Source organism: Cherax quadricarinatus, chromosome 18 (genome assembly GCF_038502225.1).
Source record: "Cherax quadricarinatus isolate ZL_2023a chromosome 18, ASM3850222v1, whole genome shotgun sequence".
Taxonomy (NCBI): domain Eukaryota; kingdom Metazoa; phylum Arthropoda; class Malacostraca; order Decapoda; family Parastacidae; genus Cherax; species Cherax quadricarinatus.
Genome location: NC_091309.1, coordinates 29,146,468 through 29,169,836, shown reverse-complemented (window position 1 = coordinate 29,169,836; position 23,369 = coordinate 29,146,468). Strand labels below are relative to the sequence as shown.

General features: G+C 44.5%; 1 protein-coding gene and 1 long non-coding RNA gene across 8 annotated transcripts in view; one reads left to right on the top strand and one right to left on the bottom strand.

The window, feature by feature from the left end:
* Positions 1-23,369, bottom strand: part of LOC128689458 (A disintegrin and metalloproteinase with thrombospondin motifs 16-like) — a 282,538-nt gene that overhangs the window by 116,015 nt on the left and 143,154 nt on the right. The window contains exon 1 of one of the 7 annotated variants that reach the window (XM_070086358.1): positions 3,236-3,645. The exons of the other annotated variants lie outside the window; for them this stretch is intronic. Within the exon in view, the coding sequence (XP_069942459.1) occupies positions 3,236-3,297 (62 nt within the window). The 5' untranslated portion in view covers positions 3,298-3,645. Of the gene's footprint in view, positions 1-3,235; positions 3,646-23,369 lie in introns of those variants that run through there. 7 annotated transcript variants of the gene reach the window in all.
* The window catches only part of LOC138852882 (uncharacterized), a 223,734-nt gene that overhangs the window by 100,722 nt on the left and 99,643 nt on the right, over positions 1-23,369 (top strand). The window lies entirely within an intron of this gene.

Sequence of the window (23,369 nt, the reverse complement as noted above, 5' to 3'; positions counted from 1 at the left end):
TGCTAACACTGGGTGGGGGCTGCACCGTGTGCTAACACTGGGTGGGGGCTGCACCGTGTGCTAACACTGGGTGGGGGCTGCACCGTGTGCTAACACTGGGTGGGGGCTGCACCGTGTGCTAACACTGGGTGGGGGCTGCACCGTGTGCTAACACTGGGTGGGGGCTGCACCGTGTGCTAACACTGGGTGGGGGCTGCACCGTGTGCTAACACTGGGTGGGGGCTGCACCGTGTGCTAACACTGGGTGGGGTCTGCACCGTGTGCTAACACTGGGTGGGGTCTGCACCGTGTGCTAACACTGGGTGGGGTCTGCACCGTGTGCTAACACTGGGTGGGGTCTGCACCGTGTGCTAACACTGGGTGGGGTGTGTGTGCACCGTGTGCTAACACTGGGTGGGGTGTGTGTGCACCGTGTGCTAACACTGGGTGGGGTGTGTGTGCACCGTGTGCTAACACTGGGTGGGGTGTGTGTGCACCGTGTGCTCTGGGTGGGGTGTGTGTGCACCGTGTGCTCTGGGTGGGGGTGTGTGCACCGTGTGCTAACTCTGGGTGGGGGGTTGTGCACCGCGTGCTAAATCTGGGGGGGGCAGCCTGTGGCAACTCTGGGAGGAGGGGGCGCAGCCTGTGGCAACTCTGGAAGGGGGGCGCAGCCTGTGGCAACTCTGGGAGGGGGGGGGGCGCAGCCTGTGGCAACTCTGGGAGGGGGGGCCGCAGCCTGTGGCAACTCTGGGAGGGGGGGGGCCGCAGCCTGTGGCAACTCTGGGAGGGGGGGCAGCCCGTGGCAACTCTGGGAGGGGGGGCAGCCCGTGGCAACTCTGGGAGGGGGGGGCAGCCCGTGGCAACTCTGGGAGAGGGGGGGCAGCCTGTGGCAACTCTGGGAGAGGGGGGCAGCCTGTGGCAACTCTGGGAGAGGGGGGCAGCCTGTGGCAACTCTGGGAGAGGGGGGGCAGCCTGTGGCAACTCTGGGAGAGGGGGGGGGCAGCCTGTGGCAACTCTGGGAGAGGGGGCGCAGCCTGTGGCAACTCTGGGAGAGGGGGGGCAGCCTGTGGCAACTCTGGGAGAGGGGGGGGCAGCCTGTGGCAACTCTGGGAGAGGGGGAAGCCTGTGGCAACTCTGGGAGAGGGGGACGCCTGTGGCAACTCAGGGAGAGGGCAGCCTGTGGCAACTCTGGGAGAGGGGGGGGCAGCCTGTGGTAACTCTGGGAGAGGGGGGGGCAGCCTGTGGCAACTCTGGGAGAGGGGGGGCAGCCTGTGGCAACTCAGGGAGAGGGAGAGGGCAGCCTGTGGTAACTCTGGGTGGGAGGGGGGGCAGCCTGTGGTAACTCTGGGTGGGAGGGGGGGCAGCCTGTGGTAACTCTGGGTGGGAGGGGGGGCAGCCTGTGGTAACTCTGGGTGGGAGGGGGGGCAGCCTGTGGTAACTCTGGGTGGGAGGGGGGGGCAGCCTGTATTAACTCTGGGTGGGAGGGGGGGGCAGCCTGTGGTAACTCTGGGTGGGAGGGGGGGCAGCCTGTGGTAACTCTACGGATGTAGTCAGTCGAGTTTCATTATCAATGAATTATTCACTTGTGGAATATTTATAAGTAAGTTTATTCAGGTATACAGAAATACAGTTATATAGAATTATCATACATAGCAGCGTATGTGTGGAAAACCTAGGATAACCCAAAAAAGTCAGACAGAGTGACTTATTTCCATTGGGGTCCTTTTACCTTATTATTATAATATAAAGGTTATAATATTTTCTTATTCTACAATGAAGATAACATCTTATTATCATACTAAAGAGACTATCTACTACACGAGGGTCATTAAGACTATCTACAATACGAGGGTCATTACTAGGAATACGGTAAAATTTACACGTATGTTAGCTAAAAAAATAGAAAATCATTCCCCTCCCTTTCTGTAGCTACATTCATCAGACTTTTTGGCACTCTTCTTGAACTGGTTCATGCTATGACTGGCTTTGACATGTGCGGGCAGTCTGTTCCATTCCTTTATTGCTGTACAATAATAACCATCATTATTGTGTTAACATTTACCCAGCCAGTGGCGTCATCGGTCCAATATAGAGGAGGAAGATAAGGAGTGTGAGGTAATCGCAAGTTTTACCTGTTCGTGCCGAACAGGTAAAACTTGCTATTTTGGCTTAAATAGCAACGTTCTTCTTTCCGAACGAGGCAAGTGAAAATTTGTGTATGCAATAATTTCGCAAAAATCATTCTGAACTTAACTAGAAAATATATTTAATTGTGTTTGTTTATTATTAAATTATTGTAAACTTACCTACCATATATTTAGCTGGATTAGGCTAAATTAAATTGAGCTTTTTATAAGGAGGTTATGAAAGTTTTCTAAGGCGCATTTGGTACAAAATTATTAATTCTTATATTAACATAAATGAAAAAAATATCTGTAAACGTATAAAAGAAAATTTTAGAAAGGACTATTTTAAACAAGTCTTGCTAATTGACCAATTTTACCTATTCGGCCCACCAACCCACCCACATATATATATATATATATATATATATATATATATATATATATATATATATATATATATATATATATATATATATATATTACTGAAATAGAGACTGAAATCAAAACATCAACCTATTTCTGTGTGGGGCGACATTATTAATGTACGAGGCAGAAAGAATACACAAGGCACCAAGAATGTATCATACAAATGGCTGCCTCAGCACAGAAAGTGCTGAAGTTTGGCAGAATTGAGCATTAAATTGCAGAAGGTAGCCATCGTGGCGAGTATTAAGTTAATGTAGGTGTGTCATGCTGATGTAACTTGTCACCATCACTGCTACACCATCACCACAACTACCTGCTATCCACCACAACTACCTGCTATCCACCACAACCACCTACTGTCCATCACCACCTTCCACCACAACCACCTGCTATCCATCACCCCCAATACGACAACCACCTCCATTCACAGATACCACCCAACCTCCCCAAAACATCCCTACTACCCATGTAACCTCACACTAACAAGACAGGCATTTGTTTGCCAAATCTGCTTAACGACACTTCAGAGCAAAATATTTGGCTCAGCATCAGGCATTGCACCTCAACAGGGTGGAGTCAGGGGTCGTTGACCCCAAGCTACAGTGAACCTACACACTACCACCACGTGTACACGACACTCATACGGTGTGACCCCCGACTCACACTGCTGTCTCAAGACGGTTCACTGAGGTCAGGTCATTTACCTTCGCCATGGAGCCTTGCCGAAGAAGTTCAAGAAGCCTGGAGCACTGAACCATCGGAACATTGCCTGGGAGGCGGAGGTGGTGTGCCGGCCGCCTAGCTGCACGCTGATGGCATCACCAGTGACACACCGCTGGCCTCGGGTGCCACCCACGGCACACCTCACCCAGTGAAGAGCAGCAGCTCACTGAGGAATGTGACCAGGTGTATTGGTAAAGCTCGTCACAGCGTCGCAGCTCACAGAGGAATGTGACCAGATGTCTTGGGTAAAACTCGTCGCTGCTCACAGCGTCGCAGCTGACTGAGGAATGTGACCAGGTGCTGAGCCAGTGTTTGTCACTCCCCAAGACTGAGGAATGTGAGCAAGGTGTATGGAACAAGGTGTCACTCCTCACAGCGGACGCGGGGCTCACCTCAGTGAGTGGAGAGCCGCAGCTCACTGAGAAATGTCAGCATGTGTCCTCAGAGCGTACTTACACTGAGTCGATCACCCCGCCTTAGGAATGTTGCTAGCTGGAGTGAACACCGCTGGTACAACCATCATTATCCTCACAGTAATAACCATCAACTGTCAGAATGTTAATATTAGCGTAACTTATAGATTCCCCCAGCAGCCACACTGCCCCACCTTCACTCCCTGACAGACATAGCTCAGAGGTACAGCCACATTCAACACCAGTGACCGTGATCAATGTCTCAGTCCAACCACCTCTCTCTACCCCTCCCACCCTTCACCTGTTGTTCAGAATGTCAGCTGTTGCGTCACCACCAAACTCTCCCTCAACACCACAGCCAACTACCACCACCAAACTCTCCATCAACACCACAGCCAACTACCACCACCAAACTCTCCCTCAACACCACACCCAACTACCACCATCATCAGCCCTCCCTTACCCACACATGTACCTTCTCTTGCTTCTGCCATGTGTATTCGCCAATATATTACAGCAATTTAGCCACTTCGCCACATGCTCTGGCTTGAGATTTTTCGTGACGCCAAGGTTGAGGACACGAAGAAAGGGCAAGTGACGTAAAGAAGGGACGGCAGAAAACAGCATATGTCATTACCGTCAAATATCAACAGTAATCTACACGCAAACATGTAGTGATAATAATATAATTGTTCACGTAGGAGTAGATGACTGGAATAAACTTACGAAAGAAAGTCTGCCAAAATCATTAAGGATTTAATAAACTCGAAGGAAAATTCTGTTAGAAGGCGAACAGGAGCCCGAGCTCGTCTCTTAATTATAATTATGTGTTGGTAGCTACAATGAAAACATTGATGAGCAGACCCATCTTGATGGGGGGGGGGAGATAAGAGGAGGGAAACTCTCAAACATTTAAAGAAAAAACTGAAAAACATTCCCTATCTCGTGAAGATCACAAAAAAGAATAACGTGAGCAGCACAAAAACTTGACAACAGAAGAGTTTCGTCAAGGAACTTAGAAAAAACAGACTCGTTCAAATTATCTTGTGCGTGTGACACTGTTGAGTGCAACAACGGTGTACAATCTTCGTTATTAAAACACAGAGGGTAAAGAAACTACAAGGACTTTCTTGTACGAGTTTGAGGAAAGAATGCGAGAAGTAGACTTGTATCACTGAAGGAACGAAGATCAAGAGAGGGATAGAATCAAGACATACACAATACTGCGAGGCAATTACAGGTAGAAAGGGGAAGGCTATTTGCCATAGATGTAAGAACAACAAGAGGGCATGGTTGGAAACTACGCACCTGTATAAACTCCAGTCATGGCAGGAAACTTTTCACTAGCCTACGTAAGTGTGGTTAAGAATGAGACCTGACGTAAATGCCAAGCAAAGGGTTCAGAAATCTATTCAAGTGTATTCTGAAATGAGTTAAGAGGCGGGACCAACACCTAGAGCTCACTCCTCAGCAAAATCAAGTAGGTAATAGAACACGCACCAATGTACCACGACACAAACTCGAATGTAAATATGCGATAGCGCACGCACACGCGCAGGAAAGGTTTGAAGAGCTACAAATTACAAAAATCACACTGTAAAATGTGAAGTCTTGATGTTGCGTCACTTTTACTAACGTTGTTATTGATAATTTTATCAGTGGTGGTTAATCAAGGGCCACATCAACTCCCTATACCCAGTGATGTCTTTTCTTCCTCGCATTACTCTGTGCAGAGTCTACCCTTTTTCCTTCTTCTAAGGTGACTTCTATAAGCGCCCTCTATACTTCTATCCCAAGACTTTATATATAGTATTGCGACGCTGTTCTAAAACCAACTCTTGAAGTAGGTTCTTCTCTGTGGCTTCGCTATGTAAATGTTACCTTTGTTCTTTGGCCTTATGACTAATCTCTCTGAACGTGTACTTAGCTCTGTGAAGACCTGTTTGCGCGCTCTCTACGAATTGAAGCAAGATGCCCTCCATCGAGCAACTTTACCAACAGCTTAAGGAAGAATTGAAGTTGGCGAAGATGGAGATTCGGCGACTGACAGAGGAAAACAAGAAGATTCGTAGTAGTCCTCCTGTTTTGAGTCCTCAGGTCAAGAAGGGAAACTGGTCAGTGGCTGGACAGCAGAGAACGAAGTTGACGATCAAGAGGACGAATGGAAAGGTAGAAACGATGAAGAAGAAAGAGACTGCCGTGGAAACTGTTGTGGAAACATCTAATACATTCTCAGTGCTACCCGACGAATGTGAGTCGACTACTGGGAACATCACGACGAACGACACCAAGGAAGGTAAGAATATTGTTGTTGTTGGGGATAGCCAAGTTAGGTATATGGATAGGGCGTTCTGCTTGAAGGACAGGAGTAGGAGACAGAGTTTGCTTTCCTGGGGCTGGGATGGAGGATATTGTTACCCGTCTGGATGACATCATGAGAGGTAATGGGAGCAATCCTATTATCTGTCTCAGTGCTGGAGGCAACGATGTTGGCAGACGTAGGAGTGAAGACCTGATTAGCAGGTATAGGTCAGCAATAGAAATAATTAGGAGTAAGAGTGGGAACCCTGTCATATGTGGTTTTTTGCCAAGGAGAGGAGTTGGAAATGAATGGTTGTCCAGGGCAATTGGTGTCAATTGCTGGCTGGACAAACACTAAGGAAAATGCGGTAACATTCATTGACAACTGGGACCTCTTCTATGGCAGAAATGACATGTATGCCAGGGATGGGGTTCACTTATCTAGGTCTGGGGTGGTAGCACTGGCAACTGCAGTGGATGGAGCAGTTAGGACTTTAAACTAGGAATAGTTAGTGGTATGGGTTTTGGCAGGAAAACAGTGAAGTCCCAGTGTAGTAATATTACGAGTTCTAGGGGAACTAGTAATAAGCAGAACGAGGTAGATATTGAAAAGCCAGGGACTTTGGGTGATAAGGACAGTAATAGGTTTAGTAGAAAAACAGAAATGAGCAGGAAGGGTAAAGAGAAAGGAGAGTCTTTCAATGTTTATTATGCTAATTGCCGTAGTGCTAGGAATAATATGGACGAGTTGAGATTAGTTGCTAGTGCAGGTAACATTGATGTATTTGCCTTAACTGAGACGTGGTTTAATTCAAAAAGTCGGGACATGCCTGCAGAATGTCATTCAGGGTTTTAAATTGTTCCAAGTAGATAGAAGTATCGGGAAGGGGGGTGGGGTGGCATTGTATGTCCGAGATCGCTTGAACTGTTGCATAAAAACGGGTATTAAGTCTGAAGTAACACATACAGAGTCTGTTTGGATAGAATTTTCAGAGGGGCATGAAACTGATTTTAGGAGTGATATACCGTCCCCCAAACTTAGATAGAGACCAAGGGAGACTACTATGGGAGGAAATTGTTAAGGCCACAAGGCACGATAATGTAGTAATTCTAGGAGACTAACTTTAGTCATATTGATTGGAATTTCTTGACTGGGAATTTAGAATCATACGACTTCTTAGAAGTAGTTCAGGATTGTTTTTTGAAGCAGTTTGTGACAGAACCTACAAGGGGAAATAACCTGCTTGACTTAGTTATGGCAAACAATGAATCCCTTGTTAATAATTTAGAAATTTCAGAGGAACTGGGTGCTAGCGACCACAAATCAATTACATTTAGCATTGAATGGAAGTACGATAGTAGCAATAACTCAGTAACAGTCCCAGATTTTCGCTTAGCAGATTACGATGGGCTTAGAGAACACTTATCTGTTGACTGGGGTAACGAAGTGAGCTATCAATATGACAGTTTTCTGAACACTATACATGCTGCTCAAAGAACGTTTATCCCATATAAAGAAATTAGATCAAATAGAAATGACCCAAAATGGATGAATAATAGGCTCAAATATCTACTAGGGCATAGGAAAGGAATTTATAGGCGTATCCAAAGAGGCGAGGGTCATCTTAGGAATCAGTGTATTGGCATTAAGAGGGACATTAAAAAGGGGATAAGAAAAGCTAAAAGGGACTATGAAATTAAAGTTGCTAGGGATTCTAAAACTAACCCAAAAAGTTTTTTCCAGGTCTATAGAACAAAAGTTAGAGATAAGATAGGTCCCCTTAAAAATAACTATGGGCACCTTACTGACAAAGAGAACGAAATGTGCTCGATTTTTAATAATTATTTTCTCTCAGTTTTTACACAGGAAGACACTAACAATATTCCAGTAATTAATTTTTATAGTGGGCTAGAAGAGGATAAATTATGTAACATCACAGTCACTAGTGAAGTGGTTGTGAAGCAGATAGACTGAAGCAAAATAAGTCGCCGGGTCCTGATGAGGTTTTTTCAAGGGTTCTTAAGGAATGCCAAATGGAACTCTGTGAACCATTAACTAATATTTTTAATTTATCTCTTCAAACAGGTGTAGTGTCTGATATGTGGAAGATGGCTAATGTAATTCCTATTTTTAAAACAGGGGACAAGTCGTTACCGTCAAATTACCGCCCAATAAGCCTGACCTCAATTGTAGGCAAATTATTAGAGTCAATTATAGCAGAGATTATAAGAAGCCATCTCGATAAGCATAGCTTGATTAATGATACTCAGCATGGATTCACAAGAGGCCGGTCTTGTCTAACTAATTTATTAACTTTCTTCAGTAAAGCTTTTGAGGCTGTTGACCACGATAAAAAATTTGATATTATTTACTTAGATTTTAGTAAGGCTTTTGATAGAGTTCCACACCATCGACTGTTAAAGAAAGTGGCAGCTCATGGCATTGGGGGGAAAAGTGCTCTCATGGATCGAGTCATGGCTCACTGACAGGAAGCAGAGTGTGTCCATAAATGGGGTTAAATCCGAGTGGGGATCTGTAACAAGTGGCGTTCCACAGGGATCAGTCTTGGGCCCGTTGTTGTTTATAATATATATCAATGATCTTTATGAGGGAATTACTAGTGACATGAGCAAATTCGCCGATGACACAAAGATAGGTAGGATAATTGATTCAAACGTAGATGTTATGGAACTTCAGGAGGATTTAAACAAACTCTATTCTTGGTCAGAAAAGTGGCAGATGCAGTTCAATGAAGATAAATGCAAGGTTCTGAAGCTTAGGAGTGCCTATAACCCTAGTACTTATAAGTTAAATGATGTAGAACTTAGCCATACAGATTGCGAAAAGGACTTGGGGGTTATGGTGAGCAGCAACCTTAAACCAAGACAGCAATGCATAAGCGTACGTAATAAGGCAAATAGATTACTGGGATTTATATCAAGAAGTGTAAGCAACAGAAGTCCAGAGGTCATACTGCAGCTTTATACATCATTAGTAAGGCCTCACCTAGATTATGCAGCTCAGTTCTGGTCTCCATATTACAGAATGGACATAAATTCGTTAGAAAACATTCAGCGTAGGATGACTAAATTAATACATAGCATTAGAAATCTTCCTTATGAAGAAAGATTGAAGACTCTTAAGTTACATTCACTTGTTAGACGAAGAATGAGGGGAGACCTGATCGAAGTGTATAAGTGGAAGATAGGTATTAATAAAGGGGATATTAATAAGGTCTTGAGGATGTCTCTCCAAGAGAGAACCCGCAGTAATGGATTTAAATTAGATAAGTTTAGATTTAGAAAGGACATAGGAAAGTATTGGTTTGGAAATAGGGTAGTTGATGAGTGGAACAGTCTACCTAGTTGAATTATTGAGGCTGGGACTTTGGGTAGTTTCAAATTTAGGTTGGATAAGTACATGAGTGGGAGGGGTTGGATTTGAGTGGGACTTTCACATCAGAGCTTATTTCTTGGGTGGCATTGAAAATTGGGTTGGGCAAATGTTTTGTTAGTGGGATGAATTGTAAGAACTTGCCTAGTATGGGCCAACAGGCCTCCTGCAGTGTTCCTCCTTTCTTATGTTCTTATTAACTCTTTGTTTATGCCTTTAATCTTACTCTCTCTTCCAGTTACAAAACTGAATGGGAATCTAACTCATTGCTTCCTGTCTTTGATGTTCATTTACACCGCTCTGAGACTTTCTCTCTTCCGTCTAACTCAGATCTAGGCACAGTGGCGTGAACATTCATTACTTTTCTTAGCATGCTTCTTCTATCAAGTAAAATATTCGTGCTCTTCTCTCTGTGTTCTTTGAGTGTGATCCTCAAATTCCCCAACTCTGAAATTTTACACTCTTCGCGGTTCTTACGATTTGGCTATCCAGCTAATTTTATAAACTCATCCTACAGCCAACACCCATAGCAAACTTTCTTCTTAAACTACGTACACAAACCCTAGTGTAGTTTCCATTCCTACATTTCCAGCCTGCAAAATCTCACCCCTTCCTTCCATCCCTTACATTTCAAACTTTCATTTCGTCAAACTAATACACTCGGTAGCAATCTAGTTCATACTCTTTCTTCTCTCAGTGATGCTACCGGCGTCTACTTCACTTCCAGGTCCTCGTGTCCTCTCCAGTACCTTTGTGAAACTGGCCGCTCTCTTTCTGACGAAGTAAGGAGCACAATAGTGCCTTGTGGACACTAAGAATGCTCTTCTCCGTAATGTTGGATATCACAGCCATCCTAAAACTGGTCCTCTGGTAAGACTATTTACCGTTCTATTCTTCATAGACGCCATCTTGTTGCATCATCCCTGATACATAAACATTCCTAACATAAATCGTAATCCTGTCTGTAGATCCCTGCCTTTCCTAACACATAGCAAGTATTTTAATCTTTACAACGCTTGTAACATGACCCTTCCCTTCCCTTCTCGTTTTCTATTGACTTGTCTTCTGTTTTCACTTCACTATTCCTGCCTTTTGACATTTCCCTTACATGTTCCTTTGATTATTAGCACGAATCAGAGTCGTGCCGCAATGCTCCTCCTCCCTGTGTTCCTTCACAAGCTCCTCGGCCCAGTGTTAAAAGGTTTTGTCATTTCTTTTTCCATCTCTATTAGATGTGGAAAATACTGTATTTTCCGGAAATACGCTAATTTATAGGTAAATAGATGTCCTATATTGTATATAATAAAAATTGTTATCGAAAATGGGAAGAAGCTGCGCCTGCGCAAAAGACACTCGCCATTGTTTTGAATTTGGATTAGAAACGTTAGTGTAATGGGAAGAATTTTTCGTGCTCTAGAGGTAAAATTGGGCTGGCACCTCTCAAATAGGAGGCGAAATTGTTGGGTGTGCATTCCTGCATAGCTCGAGATCAGGCGACTGGACAAGACAGCTCCAGGAACCTCAGATAAGTCTGTTATGTTTAACTCTGGCCAGAGTTATTTCATGTATACACAGTGAGGTTTTCTGAGTATGATACACCTTAATCTCCAGTCAAATTGGCGAGTGATTTTAAGATATTCTCCTTCTGTTATGTATATGTGTGTATATATAATCCTTTTTTAATTTTAATATACAGTCCACAAATTTATATATTTACCAGCATTCCTGGTGATACATATTTTATTTGTAATTAATGGGTCCAGAGCAACTTGTGGATATGACAGTGGTAGGTATCGAAGGGGGACATGTTTTGCGACCTAGGTGTCCCAAATTCCTACTTGTCTAACTGATAAATAATAATTATCTTTGTTCATTTACTGTTATGTACATAATGATACATTCAGATAAATGCAATTTTCCACATTAGATGTAATTTATCCCCATTACTATTTTTACTACCCTTATTTGTACTACACACACACACACACACACACACACACACACACACACACACACACACACACACACACACACACACACACACACACACACACACACGAAGCAGTATCGCTGAATAGTGCTCCCAGGATTTAGCGTTCTAGTGGCTGTCCTAAGATATTATTAGCGGTCATCGTACGCGAGTGAATCAGTGAACATACCTACTTTCAAGAGTGCGAATAATGTGATAAGATAAATTATTTTACAATTTAAATTTGAATGAATGGTGAGTGAGGGAGGGTAGCAGTCAGCTGATCAGGCTGCTGGCTGCAGTGTTGACACAAAATATCCAAACAGTTAATTGGGTTAACGGTGTGATCTGAAATATTAACAAATACATATGTTAGTTGGTTATAACAGCAGTGTAGTGATAAGGTCATACAAGTGTGATTAAGTAAATACTGAAAGTAAGAAAAAATTAGTCAATCCCCAGCTGTTGGTGTTGTGAATGTAGCTAACATCATCAGACTTGTTATGACCATAATACTGTACTAAAGAAAAAAGAGGGAATACCAAGGCTTAAAAGAAAAAGAAAATAAAAACTTAAATACATGATAAAGTTCCTGAAGGAGTTACAAAATTGAAGGAGTTGATAGCAGCCACCAGCAGGAACCTCCATTGTTGTGCAGACATCACTTGCCTATTTGTGGTTAATTTTGGTTAGTGTCTAAAGTCTCAGTGTCTCTCCCTGCTGGTTGTATGCTATACCATCACTCTCTCCCTATTTCAGTACCAGGAGATAGTGGTAACCCTGATAATGTTTAGTAAATTATCTAAATATCTCCAGGTAAACTCCAGAAGAGTTGTGTAGCCTAGTGACCCCCCCCCCCCGACAGCGACAAGCTAGTAAACAAGTACGCACATACAAACACACGTGTGCACCCGTAATTATTATAATAAACATTAGTATATATTAATAAGTAATTGAGTGAGAAAAAATAATCCTATAATCTTCAAAAAGTAAAGTAGCCTAGTGTGCGAAGATCTGGGCCAGGAGAGTACCGGTGAACCAAGAACAATAAATAGCGTTAACGTGACCCCCCCTCTTTTTCAAAGAACGACAAGCTAGTAAACACACACACACACACACACACACACACACACACACACACACAAATTCAAGTGTACACACTTAATATTATATAGTATATATTAGTGTATATTAATAAGGAATTGATAGTGAAAATTTATAATCTTCAAAAGAGAAGCGTAGCCTTGTGTGCGCACGCACACCCATACACCCACACATCCACACACACACCCACACACCCCCACACACACCCACACACACCCACACACACATTGCCAGACTCACACATACACTCCCCCCCTCCCCCACCGACAGCTCACTCCTTCACCTGATCCCTCCCCTCCCTCTTTCACCCTCCCCACCTCTCCCTCCTTCCCCCTCTCCCTCTCCCACTCACCCACTTGCTTCACTCTCCTTCCCACTCCCCCTCCCCACTACTCTCCCACATAGCCACAGTTCCTCCTCTACCTCTCCCCCCCCCACACTCTGACATACACAATACTAACCTAACATACAGAATTACATAGGTTTCCCACTCTGAGGCAATCAGGATAAAACAAAAATGGGTTGCCAGAGAGCAACAAGAAAAACCAAAGGACAGGAGGAGGAAACTGCAAAGGAAGATTGGGCAGCAGAGCTCACAAAAAGGGAACATGAATGGGAAAAGAAACTAGAAGAACTTAGCATGAGAATGGAATAGAGGATAGACATGGAAAGCAGGAAGTGGGAGGTGCAAGTCAAAGCAGCAGAGGCCAGGATACAGAGTTTAGAAGAGGAACTGAAAAATCTGAAACAGCCTAAAGAACTAAAGAACATTTTGGGATTGACAACAGAGACTGCTACCTCAGTCACAAATAAGGGGACTGTAGGGAAAGAAGGAGCAAAACTGCATGTATAAGCTCAATCAGTGGAGACTGTAGTAAATGAAAGAGCTAAGCTATATGTGGAGGTCCTAACAGACCACAGCAGAGCCCAGGGAAAGCCGAGAAGTGAAAATGACAGGCCACTGAGCCCAAGTACATTAGCTAGTGAAACTGAAGAAAGGAAAGCTGCAATGGAGGAAATCAAATTGAATGAGGGGATACACAGGGATATGCAGTGGGAGAATGAAAGGGCGAGGTCAGTCTGTGTATGGGCTCCAGGAAGTTGAAGGGGAAACATATGAAGCAAGAAAACAAGGGGGAAAAAAAGCAATTGAAAGCATCATGAAAGCAATAGGAGAAGACGACATGACCCAGCTGGAAAATTTTCGGAGAACAGGGGGGTTTGTAAAAAAAAGAACCCGGCCAGTGAAAGTGACCTTCAAGGCAGAATCGACTCGGAACAGGATCCTGCAGGAGAAAGCACGATTAAGGGACATGCCGGCATACAGGAAGGTGTATCTCGACCGCGACAGAACACAAGCACAAAGGCAGAAACAGAGAGATGGTACAAAGGCGAAAGGAGGAAAGAGAGGGGATGGAGAAGACAGACAGGAGACCCCAGACACAGGAAGATCAAATACAGCCTCCCTCAACTTCCTATAGAAGCCTCCCAACCAGGTCAACCCCAGTGCAACCAAACACTAAACCAAAACACCCATGCCACATCCAATGCCCCCACCCACTGCATTACAAACTCCACCCCCACAGCAACCACCCATAGTTCCTTATCAGGTCTCCCACTTCCCCAACCCCAATACACCTCCCAGACCACAATCTTAGAAAAGAAGTTGAAGGTGTGGTATACAAATGCAGATGGAATAACAAATAAGTATGAGGAGTGGCACGAAACAATCAAGGAGACATCCCCAGACATAATAGCACTCACAGAAACAAATCTCACCAGAATAATAACAGATTCAATCTTTCCATCCGGATATCAAATCCTCAGGAAAGACAGAGGGAGAAGAGGGGGAGGAGGAGTTGCACTGCTCATTAAAAACCAGTGGGGGTTTGAGAAAATGGAAGGAATGGATGGCACGGGCAAAAGGGACTACTTCGTAGGAACAATCCAGTCTGAGGGACATAAGGTGATAATTGCAGTAATGTACAACCCACCACAGAACTGCAGGAGGCCAAGAGAAGAATACGATGAGAGCAACAGAGCAATGGTCGACACACTAGCCGAGGTGGCCAGGAAAGCACACGGGGGGGAGCAAAGTTACTATTTATGGGTGATTTCAATCACAAGGAGATTGACTGGGAAAACATGGAGCCCCATGGGGGTCCCGAAACATGGAGAGCCAAGATGATGGATGTGGTACTGGAAAACCTCATCAACATGTTAGAGACACTACCAGAGAGAGAGGAGAGGATGAACCAGCAAGACTGGACCTTGTATTCACCTTGAGTAGTTCTGACATCGAGGATATCATGTATGAAAGGCCCCTGGGAGCTAGTGATCATGTGGTTCTGTGCTTCGACTACATAGTTGAGCTCCAAGTGGAGAGAGCAGCAGGAATAGGGTGGGAAAACCAAACTACAAAAGGGGGAATTACTCAGGCTTGAGGAACTTCTTTCAAGACATTCAGTGGGAGAGGGAACTGACAGGAAAACCAGTACAAGAAATGGACTATGTGGCAACAAAATGCAAGAAGGCAGAGGAGAGGTTTGTTCCCAAGGGAAACAGAAATAATGGGAAGAACAGAACGAGTCCTTGGTTCACCCAAAGGTGTAGGGAGGCAAAAACTAGGTGTACTAGAGAATGGAAAAGGTACAGAAGACAGAGAACTCAGGAAAATTAAGAGATTAGCCGAAGAGCCAGAAACTAATATACACAGATAAGAAGGGAGGCTCAGCGGCAATACGAAAATAATGACATAGCATCGAAAGTCAAGACTGACCCGAAGCTGTTGTACAGCCACATCAAGAGGAAAACAACAGTCAAGGACCAGGTAATCAGACTGAGGAAGGGTGATGGGGAATTCACAAGAAACGACCGGGAGATATGTCAGGAGCTCAACACAAGATTTAAAGAAGTATTTACAGTGGAAACCAGGAGGATTCCAGGAAATCAGAGCAGGGGGGTGCACCAGCAAGTGCTGGATGAGGTACATATAACCAAGGAGGAGGTGAAGAAGCTGCTATGCAAACTTGACACCTCAAAGGCGGTGGGACCAGACAACATCTCTCCATGGGTCCTTAAAGAGGGAGCAGAGACTGTGTACCATTAACAAAGATCTTCAACACATCATTTGAAACTGGGCAACTCCCCGAGGTATGGAAGATGGCAAATGTAGTCCCAATTTTTAAAAAGGGAGACAGACATGAGGCACTAAACTACAGACCTGTATCACTAACGTGTATAGTATGCAAGGTCATGGAGATCATCAGGAGGAGAGTGGTGGAGTACCTGGAAAGAAACAAGTGTATAATTGACAACCAGCATGGTTTCAGGGAGGGAAAATCCTGTGTCACAAACCTATTAGAGTTTTATGACAAGGTGACAGAAGTAAGACAAGAGAGAGGGGTGGATCGACTGCATTTTTTGGGGACTGCAAGAAGGTCTTCGACACAGTTCCTCACAAGAGGTTACTGCAAAAGCTAGAGGATCAGGCACACATAACAGGAAAGGCACTGCAATGGATAAGAGAATACCTTACAGGGAGGCAACGAGTCATGGTACGTGACGAGGTGTCAAAGTGGGTGCCTGTGACAAGCGGGGTTCCACAGGGGTCAGTCCTAGGACCTGTGCTGTTCTTGGTATATGTGAATGACATAACGGAAGGGATAGACTCAGAAGTGTCCTTGTTTGCGGACGATGTGAAGTTAATGAGAAGAATCAAATCGGATGAGGATCAGGCAGGACTACAAAGAGACCTGGACAGGCTACAAGCCTGGTCCAGCAACTGGCTCCTCGAGTTTAACCCCGCCAAATGCAAAGTCATGAAGATTGGTGAAGGGCAAAGAAGACCGCAGACACAATATAGTTTAGATGGCCAAAGTCTGCAAACCTCACTCAAGGAAAAAGATCTGGGGGTGAGTATAACACCGAGCATATCTCCTGAGGCGCACATCAATCAGATAACTGCTGCAGCATACGGGCGCCTGGCAAACCTACGGATAGCGTTCCGATACCTCAGTAAGGAGCCGTTCAAGACTCTGTATACCATTTACGTCAGGCCCATACTGGAGTATGCAGCACCAGTTTTGAATCCACACCTAGTCAAGCAAGTCGAGAAATTAGAGAAAGTGCAAAGGTTTGCAACAAGACTAGTCCCAGAGCTACGGGGATTGTCCTACGAAGAAAGGTTGAGGGAAATCGGCCTGACGACACTGGAGGCCAGGAGGGTCAGGGGAGACATGATAACGACACAAAATACCGCGCGGAATAGACGAGGTGGACAAAGACGGGATGTTCCAGAGATGGGACACAGACACAAGAGGTCACAATTGGAAGTTGAAGACTCCGATGAATCAAAGGGATGTTATGAAGTATTTCTTCAGTCAGAGTAGTCAAGCCGTGAAATAGCCTAGAAAGTGAAGTAGTGGAGGCGGGAACCATACATAGTTTTAAGGCGAGGTAAGATAAAGCTCATGGAGCAGGGAGAGAGAGGACCTAGTAGCAATCAGTGAAGAGGCGGGGCCAGGAGCTATGACTCGACCCCTGCAACCACAAATAGGCGAGTACAAATAGGTGAGTACACACACACACCAGGAAGTATTTCTTCAGTTTCAGGGTGGATGGGAAGAGGTACAATAGGGCTCACAAGGACCAGAGAATCTTAAAGTGGCAAGTTGATACGAGTCCAGGCAGGAGCCAGGACTCGACCGCTGCAGCCACATATCTATTTCTACAAGTACATGTACAAGGTATACAGTCCCAGCTGACATCAGTGACATACTATATAGAAAGCTGCTTGTTATGCTGAGCATTTCGAGCAAATTAAGTCAGGATGCGACCCACACCAGTCGACTAACACCCAGGTACCCATTTTATTGATGGGGAAGATAGACAACCGGTATAAGGAAACACACCTGTTTCTACCCTCGCCGGGAATCGAATCCGGCACTCACCGTGTGAAGCGAGAGCTTTAGCCACCAGGCCAAGGGGCACCGTAACTTACAGATGAATACAAAGATGAGTACGTACAGACGAACTCAGAAATATTTTGAGAGCGCAAAACAGGAGACAGAAAATGAGAACAGTAATAAAGATAGAGTAACAGAAAACGATCTTATGAGAGAAAACTGTGATCTCTCCTCTTGCTCCTTCAACTCCTCCCTCCTTATCAACGGCTGATCATTCCTTTTAAGCTGTTCCTTCCTTCATTTGCGGTCTTACGTCATTCCTCCTCGACACTTCATGTTCGTCCTTCATGTCTGCCCATTACTCCTTGTTACTGAGGAACAAGAGACTGTGTGCTCTACAACTATACCAAGTAACAACCACCACTACACCTATCACTACAACTATTACCACAACTATTACCATCACTATTACCATCACTATAATCATTACCACAACTATCACCATTACTGCAACTATCACCACCATCACTACTACAATTATCACTATCACCATCACTACAGCTTATCACTACAAATATCACCACTACAAGTATTATCACCACTGTCACTACAATCATATCCACTACAATCACAACCATAATCACCAATACAACTACCACCACCACTACAGCTATTAATACTACCATTACAACTATCATCACCACTTCAACTACCACCACAACTACATCACTACTACCACAACTACCATCATCACTACACTACCACAACAACTATCATTACTGTATTATCACATCCACAACTCATCACTACAACTATTAACGCCTCTACTACCACCATGACTATAAATGCCACTATTATCACCACTACTACAACTATCACCATCAAAACTATCACTACCACCACTACAACTATTAATACCATCACTATCATCTCCCCTCTCTTCGACGACACCACCACAACTGTCACACCACCACTACAAGTGTTACCACATCTCTCACCACCACTAATAACTATCACAACTTTCACCATCACCACCAAAACTACCACCATGACCACTATCACCACCAGGACCATCACCACCACCAGGTGACGCCGGGTTCACTGATATTTCCAGCTTTCAATAATTTATCAATGAACATTGATTACATGAGTCACCACAACACGTCTATGTTTACATGCTCCAGGTATACATGTTCACATGCTCCAGGTATACATGTTCACATGCTCCAGGTATACATGTTCACATGCTCCAGGTATACATGTTCACATGCTCCAGGTATACATGTTCACATGCTCCAGGTATATACGGTCACATGCTCCAGGTATAGCCTACCATTGTGTCACCTCAGTAACTACCTTCTCTCTTATTACATCAATAGTGGTGACCCACTGTACCTGGCAGGCTGGTGATGTACACATGTCTGCCACACTGCTGCTAGTGACACTGTACCCGGCAGGCTGGTGGTAGCGTGTGTGACCTACCTTCTGTAGCGTGTGTGACAGTAGCAGACGTCAACATGACGTACTTTTAAGAGACATCAAAGTGACGTACCAGTAACACCGACGTCAACAAACACAGACTGGAATATAAACATTGACGCTACGTTCCGGGTCACTCCTGGATTCATTTCTAAGTGTCGTAACAAGACCGCCATGTTGTGGTCTTACGAGAAGATATTGTACGGATTTTTTAACCCCGGAGGGTTAGCCACCCAGGATAATCCAAGAAAGTCAGTGCGTCATCAAGGACTGTCTCTTATTTCCATTGGTGTCCTTAAATCTTTCCCCTCCAGGTGAACATGAACAAGTGTAAGGAAACATGCCCTATGTTCCCACCTTTGCCGGGGATCGAACCATGGACACTCAGTGTGTGAAGCGAGAGCGTTACCTACCTGTGATGCGTCATCCAGCTTTGCCCACTCGCCTACACCAACGGTGTGAGGTGAATAGCTACCAGCCAAGCAAGGGAGGAGAGTAACACTAGAGGTGACAGCAACCAAGTGTGTGTGCAGTGCCCTTCCTGTTATATGCGCCTGATCCTCTAGCTTCTGCACTAATCTCTTGTGAGGAACGGTGTCGAAGGCCTTCCTGCAGTCCAGGAAAATGCAATCAACCCATCCCTCTCTCTCGTGTCTTACTTCTGTTACCTTGTCATAAAACTCCAGAAGGTTTGTGACATAGGATTTGCCTTCCATGAATCCGTGCTGGTTGTCGTTTATAATCTTGTTCCGTTCCAGGTGCTCCACCACTCTCCTCCTGATAATCTTGCATGTGTGTGTGTGTGTGTGTGTGTGTGTGTGTGTGTGTGTGTGTGTGTGTGTGTGTGTGTGTGTGTGTGTGTGTGTGTGTGTGTGTGTCCCCTTTGTAACTTGCTTAATACTTATTGTATGAGACTAGACGAAGTAACACAAGTATTAAGTAAGTTACAAAGGGGAGACAGACACACAGATACAGACTGAGTATGATCAGACCATCAGGACAAAGATTTCCGTACTGACTGGAAACACTGGCGGAGAGACTTCAACCATAAGGAGACTGACTGGGAAAACTGGGACCCCACAGGGAGCACCAGACACATGGAGAGTCAAGTGTTTAGACACAGTTATGGAGACTTTTCCGAGCCAACACGCGAAGTAAACACCAGTGACAAAAGCCAGCGAGACGAATTGCTTTTCACACAAAATTAACGAGATGGCGGAAATTATGGGAAACCAACAGGTTCCAAGTAATTAATGGTTTGAAAACCTGGTGGAAAACGAAATTGAGAAAGGGAATAAGCGAACTAAAAGAAAATGGGATTACAGAAGGAGGGACTATGATGGCATGAGAATTTTTCTGAGCGAAGTGGAATGGGAAAAGGAATTGGAAGACAGAACTGTACAAGAAATGGAGATAACAGTCAGTGCCAAGATAAACATGAAAGACCGAGAGAGCCCATGGTTTAATTAAGAACGCAGACAGCTCCAAGGGAGGAGCAAGAGCTCTTGGAAAAAATGTAGAACAAATGAAAAAGCAGAAAACCAAGAGGCAAGCAGAAGAACTGGAAAGTAATGTACAAGAATAAGACAAAGATGAAACTATTATAAAATGAGACCACAAGACCACAACAAAAGTTACCCCAACAACCACAAGAGATACGAAAAAAAACTGAAGGAGGAAACGATAAGGCTGTAAGAAGAGATAATAGTCAATGACAAAAGTATGCTAAATGCTTAAAGATTCAAAGAAGTGTTCACAGAAGTAAAGAACTATGGGAAGACCTTGTAGACACTGTACCAACAAGCACTGGACAGTATCAACAACAAGTGATAAGACAGCTACAAGACCTGGCTGTAACAGAAACAATGGGACCAGATAATCTATCTCCATGGGTATTGAGAGAAGGGGAAAAGTAACTGCGTGACTCGGTAGCAAAGGTATTCAACCAGTCTCTCCTGTCAGGACAGCTGCTAGGAAATTGGAAAATGATGAATGTGGTTCCTTGATATGAAAAAGAGGACAGACAAGAGGCTCTGAATTACAGGCCAGTATCTGTAACATGCACACTGTAAATGTTCTGGGAAGACAGTGCGGAAAATAATAGTGGGTCACTTAGAGATAAGATTCTTTACCGAAAAACACTGATTTATGGATAGAAAATCCTACCTTACAAATTTTCTGGAATTCTACGACAGTCAAAGTAATAAAACAAGAAAGATACAGTTACGCTGACTGCATTTTCTTGGACTAAAAAAAAATCTGATACAGTACCACACTAGAGATTAGTCTAGAAATTAGAAGAGTACGGGGTAAGACATCTGAATGGAAGAGAATAAAGAGCTCGTTGCACAGGAATCAATTTTAGGACCACTACTGTTCCTAATATGTGAATGACCTAACAGAGGAATAAAAACAGGAGAGGACACTGATTTACTCAAGAGGGACCTCAACAAAATGCAGATGTGGCCACATAAGTGGCTGAAGATCATCCCGAGCAAATGCTAAGTCATATATATGCTTTGGAGGAGGAGAGGGAAGGCCGGATACAAAGTACAACATGGGAGGAGAGAAGCTGCAATATCAAAGAGTGAAAAAAAAAAAAAAAAAAAAAAAAAAAAAAAGGATTGAGGGTGAATATAATACTTAGTATATCGCCAGAATTGCACGGAAACCGTATAACGACAGCGACATGTACAAGATTAGCAAACCTCAGAACAGCACTCAGGAACTTTAGTAAATTATTCAGAACCTTATACCCCTCAAGGGAGGTTCCTTGACGCTGGTGAGGGGCTCTTGATCTAGGGAATTGAATCTGTGCTCCGGTTCCCTGAATTGAGCCTGAATGCCTTCCATCCCCCCCCCCACTTGTGCTGTATAATCCTATGGGTTTAGCGCTCCCCCATGATTATATAATAATCAGAACCTTATACACGACATATGTTAAGCTAATTGAGTATGCAGCCCCAGCATAGAGCCACCACCTGGTTAAGCACGTGAAGACACTGGAAAAAGTTCAGAGGTTTACATTTAAGCTAGTGCCAGAACTGAGAAGAATGCACTATGAGGAGAGACTGAAATAACTAAACCTTCAGGCCTTTGGGTTGAGAAGGACAAAGGGAGAACATGATTACTATTTACAAAATCTTGAGAGGAATTCATAGACCTGAGAGAGACAGATTATTTGAATTAAGAGGACCAGGATAAAAGGAACACAAGTGGAAGCTGAAGACACAGCTGAGCCACAGAGATGTTAGGAAGTATTTATTTAGTCTCAGGCTGGTTGAAAAGTGGAATGACTTGCATGAGGCAAATTTAATACACAACTTCATGTGAAGCTGTAAGGCCCAAGACGCCCCACCCAACCACCCACCCACACACACACACACAAACCTGAGAACAGCGTTCCGATACCTTAGTAAGGAATCGTTCAAGAATTTGTACACCGTGTACGTCAGGCCCATACTGGAGTATGCAGCACCTGTTTGGAACCCACACTTGATCAAAGTGTGCAAAGGTTTGCGACAAGGTTAGTTCCAGAGCTAAGGGGAATGTCCTATGAAGAAAGGTTAAGGGAAATCGGCCTGACGACACTGGAGGACAGGAGGGTTAGTGGAGACATAACGACATACAAACAAAAAAAAACTGCGTGGAATAGACAAGGTGGACAGAGACGAGATGTTCCAGAGAGGGGACACAGGAACAAGGAGTCACACTTAGAAGTTGAAGACCCAGACGAGTCAAAGCGATGTCAGGAAGTATATCTTCAGTCATAGTCAGGAAGTGGAATAGCCTAGCAAGTGAGGTAGTGGAGGCAGGAACCATACATAGCTTTAAGATGAGGTATGATAAAGCTCATGGAGCAGGGAGAGAGAGGTCCTAGTAGCACTCGGTGAAGAGGTGGGGCCAGGAGCCGAGTCTCGACCCCTGCAACCACAATTAGGCGAGTACAGTAATGTAGAGGTTCCCTCCACCCCTCCCTCCACGTGCAGAACATGGAGTGGTGGAGGCTAGTTCCTCCACTCCCTGAAGTGGATTCAGACACGCTACTCATCAACAGACTTGTTAATTTTCAAGACTTGCATCAATTTGTCGATTCCAGTCAGGCAGTGGAACTGTGTAGTGTGTGTTGTCTGTTGTTCCCTGGAGTTCTGTGTTGTCTGTTGCTCCCCTTACAACTAGACCTCTGTACTCACAGTTGTCTGCTGGTCCTTGGTATGTACTCAGTAATGTGGTGGAGCTCTGTACTCTGTGTTGCATGTTGTTACCTGTCAGGTGGAACTTTATAGTGTGTGTGTGTGTGTGTGTGTGTGTGTGTGTGTGAGAGAGAGAGAGAGAGAGAGAGAGAGAGAGAGAGAGAGAGAGAGAGAGAGAGAGAGAGAGAGAGAGAAATTCTCCCTGACAGGTACTTTGCGAGTGTGTGTTTACGTGCATACCTGTACGTTTGTGTATGGGGGAAGTAAAACACACACGCGTGCACAAACGCGTACACACACACACACACACACACACACACACACACACACACACACACACACACACAAATTACCT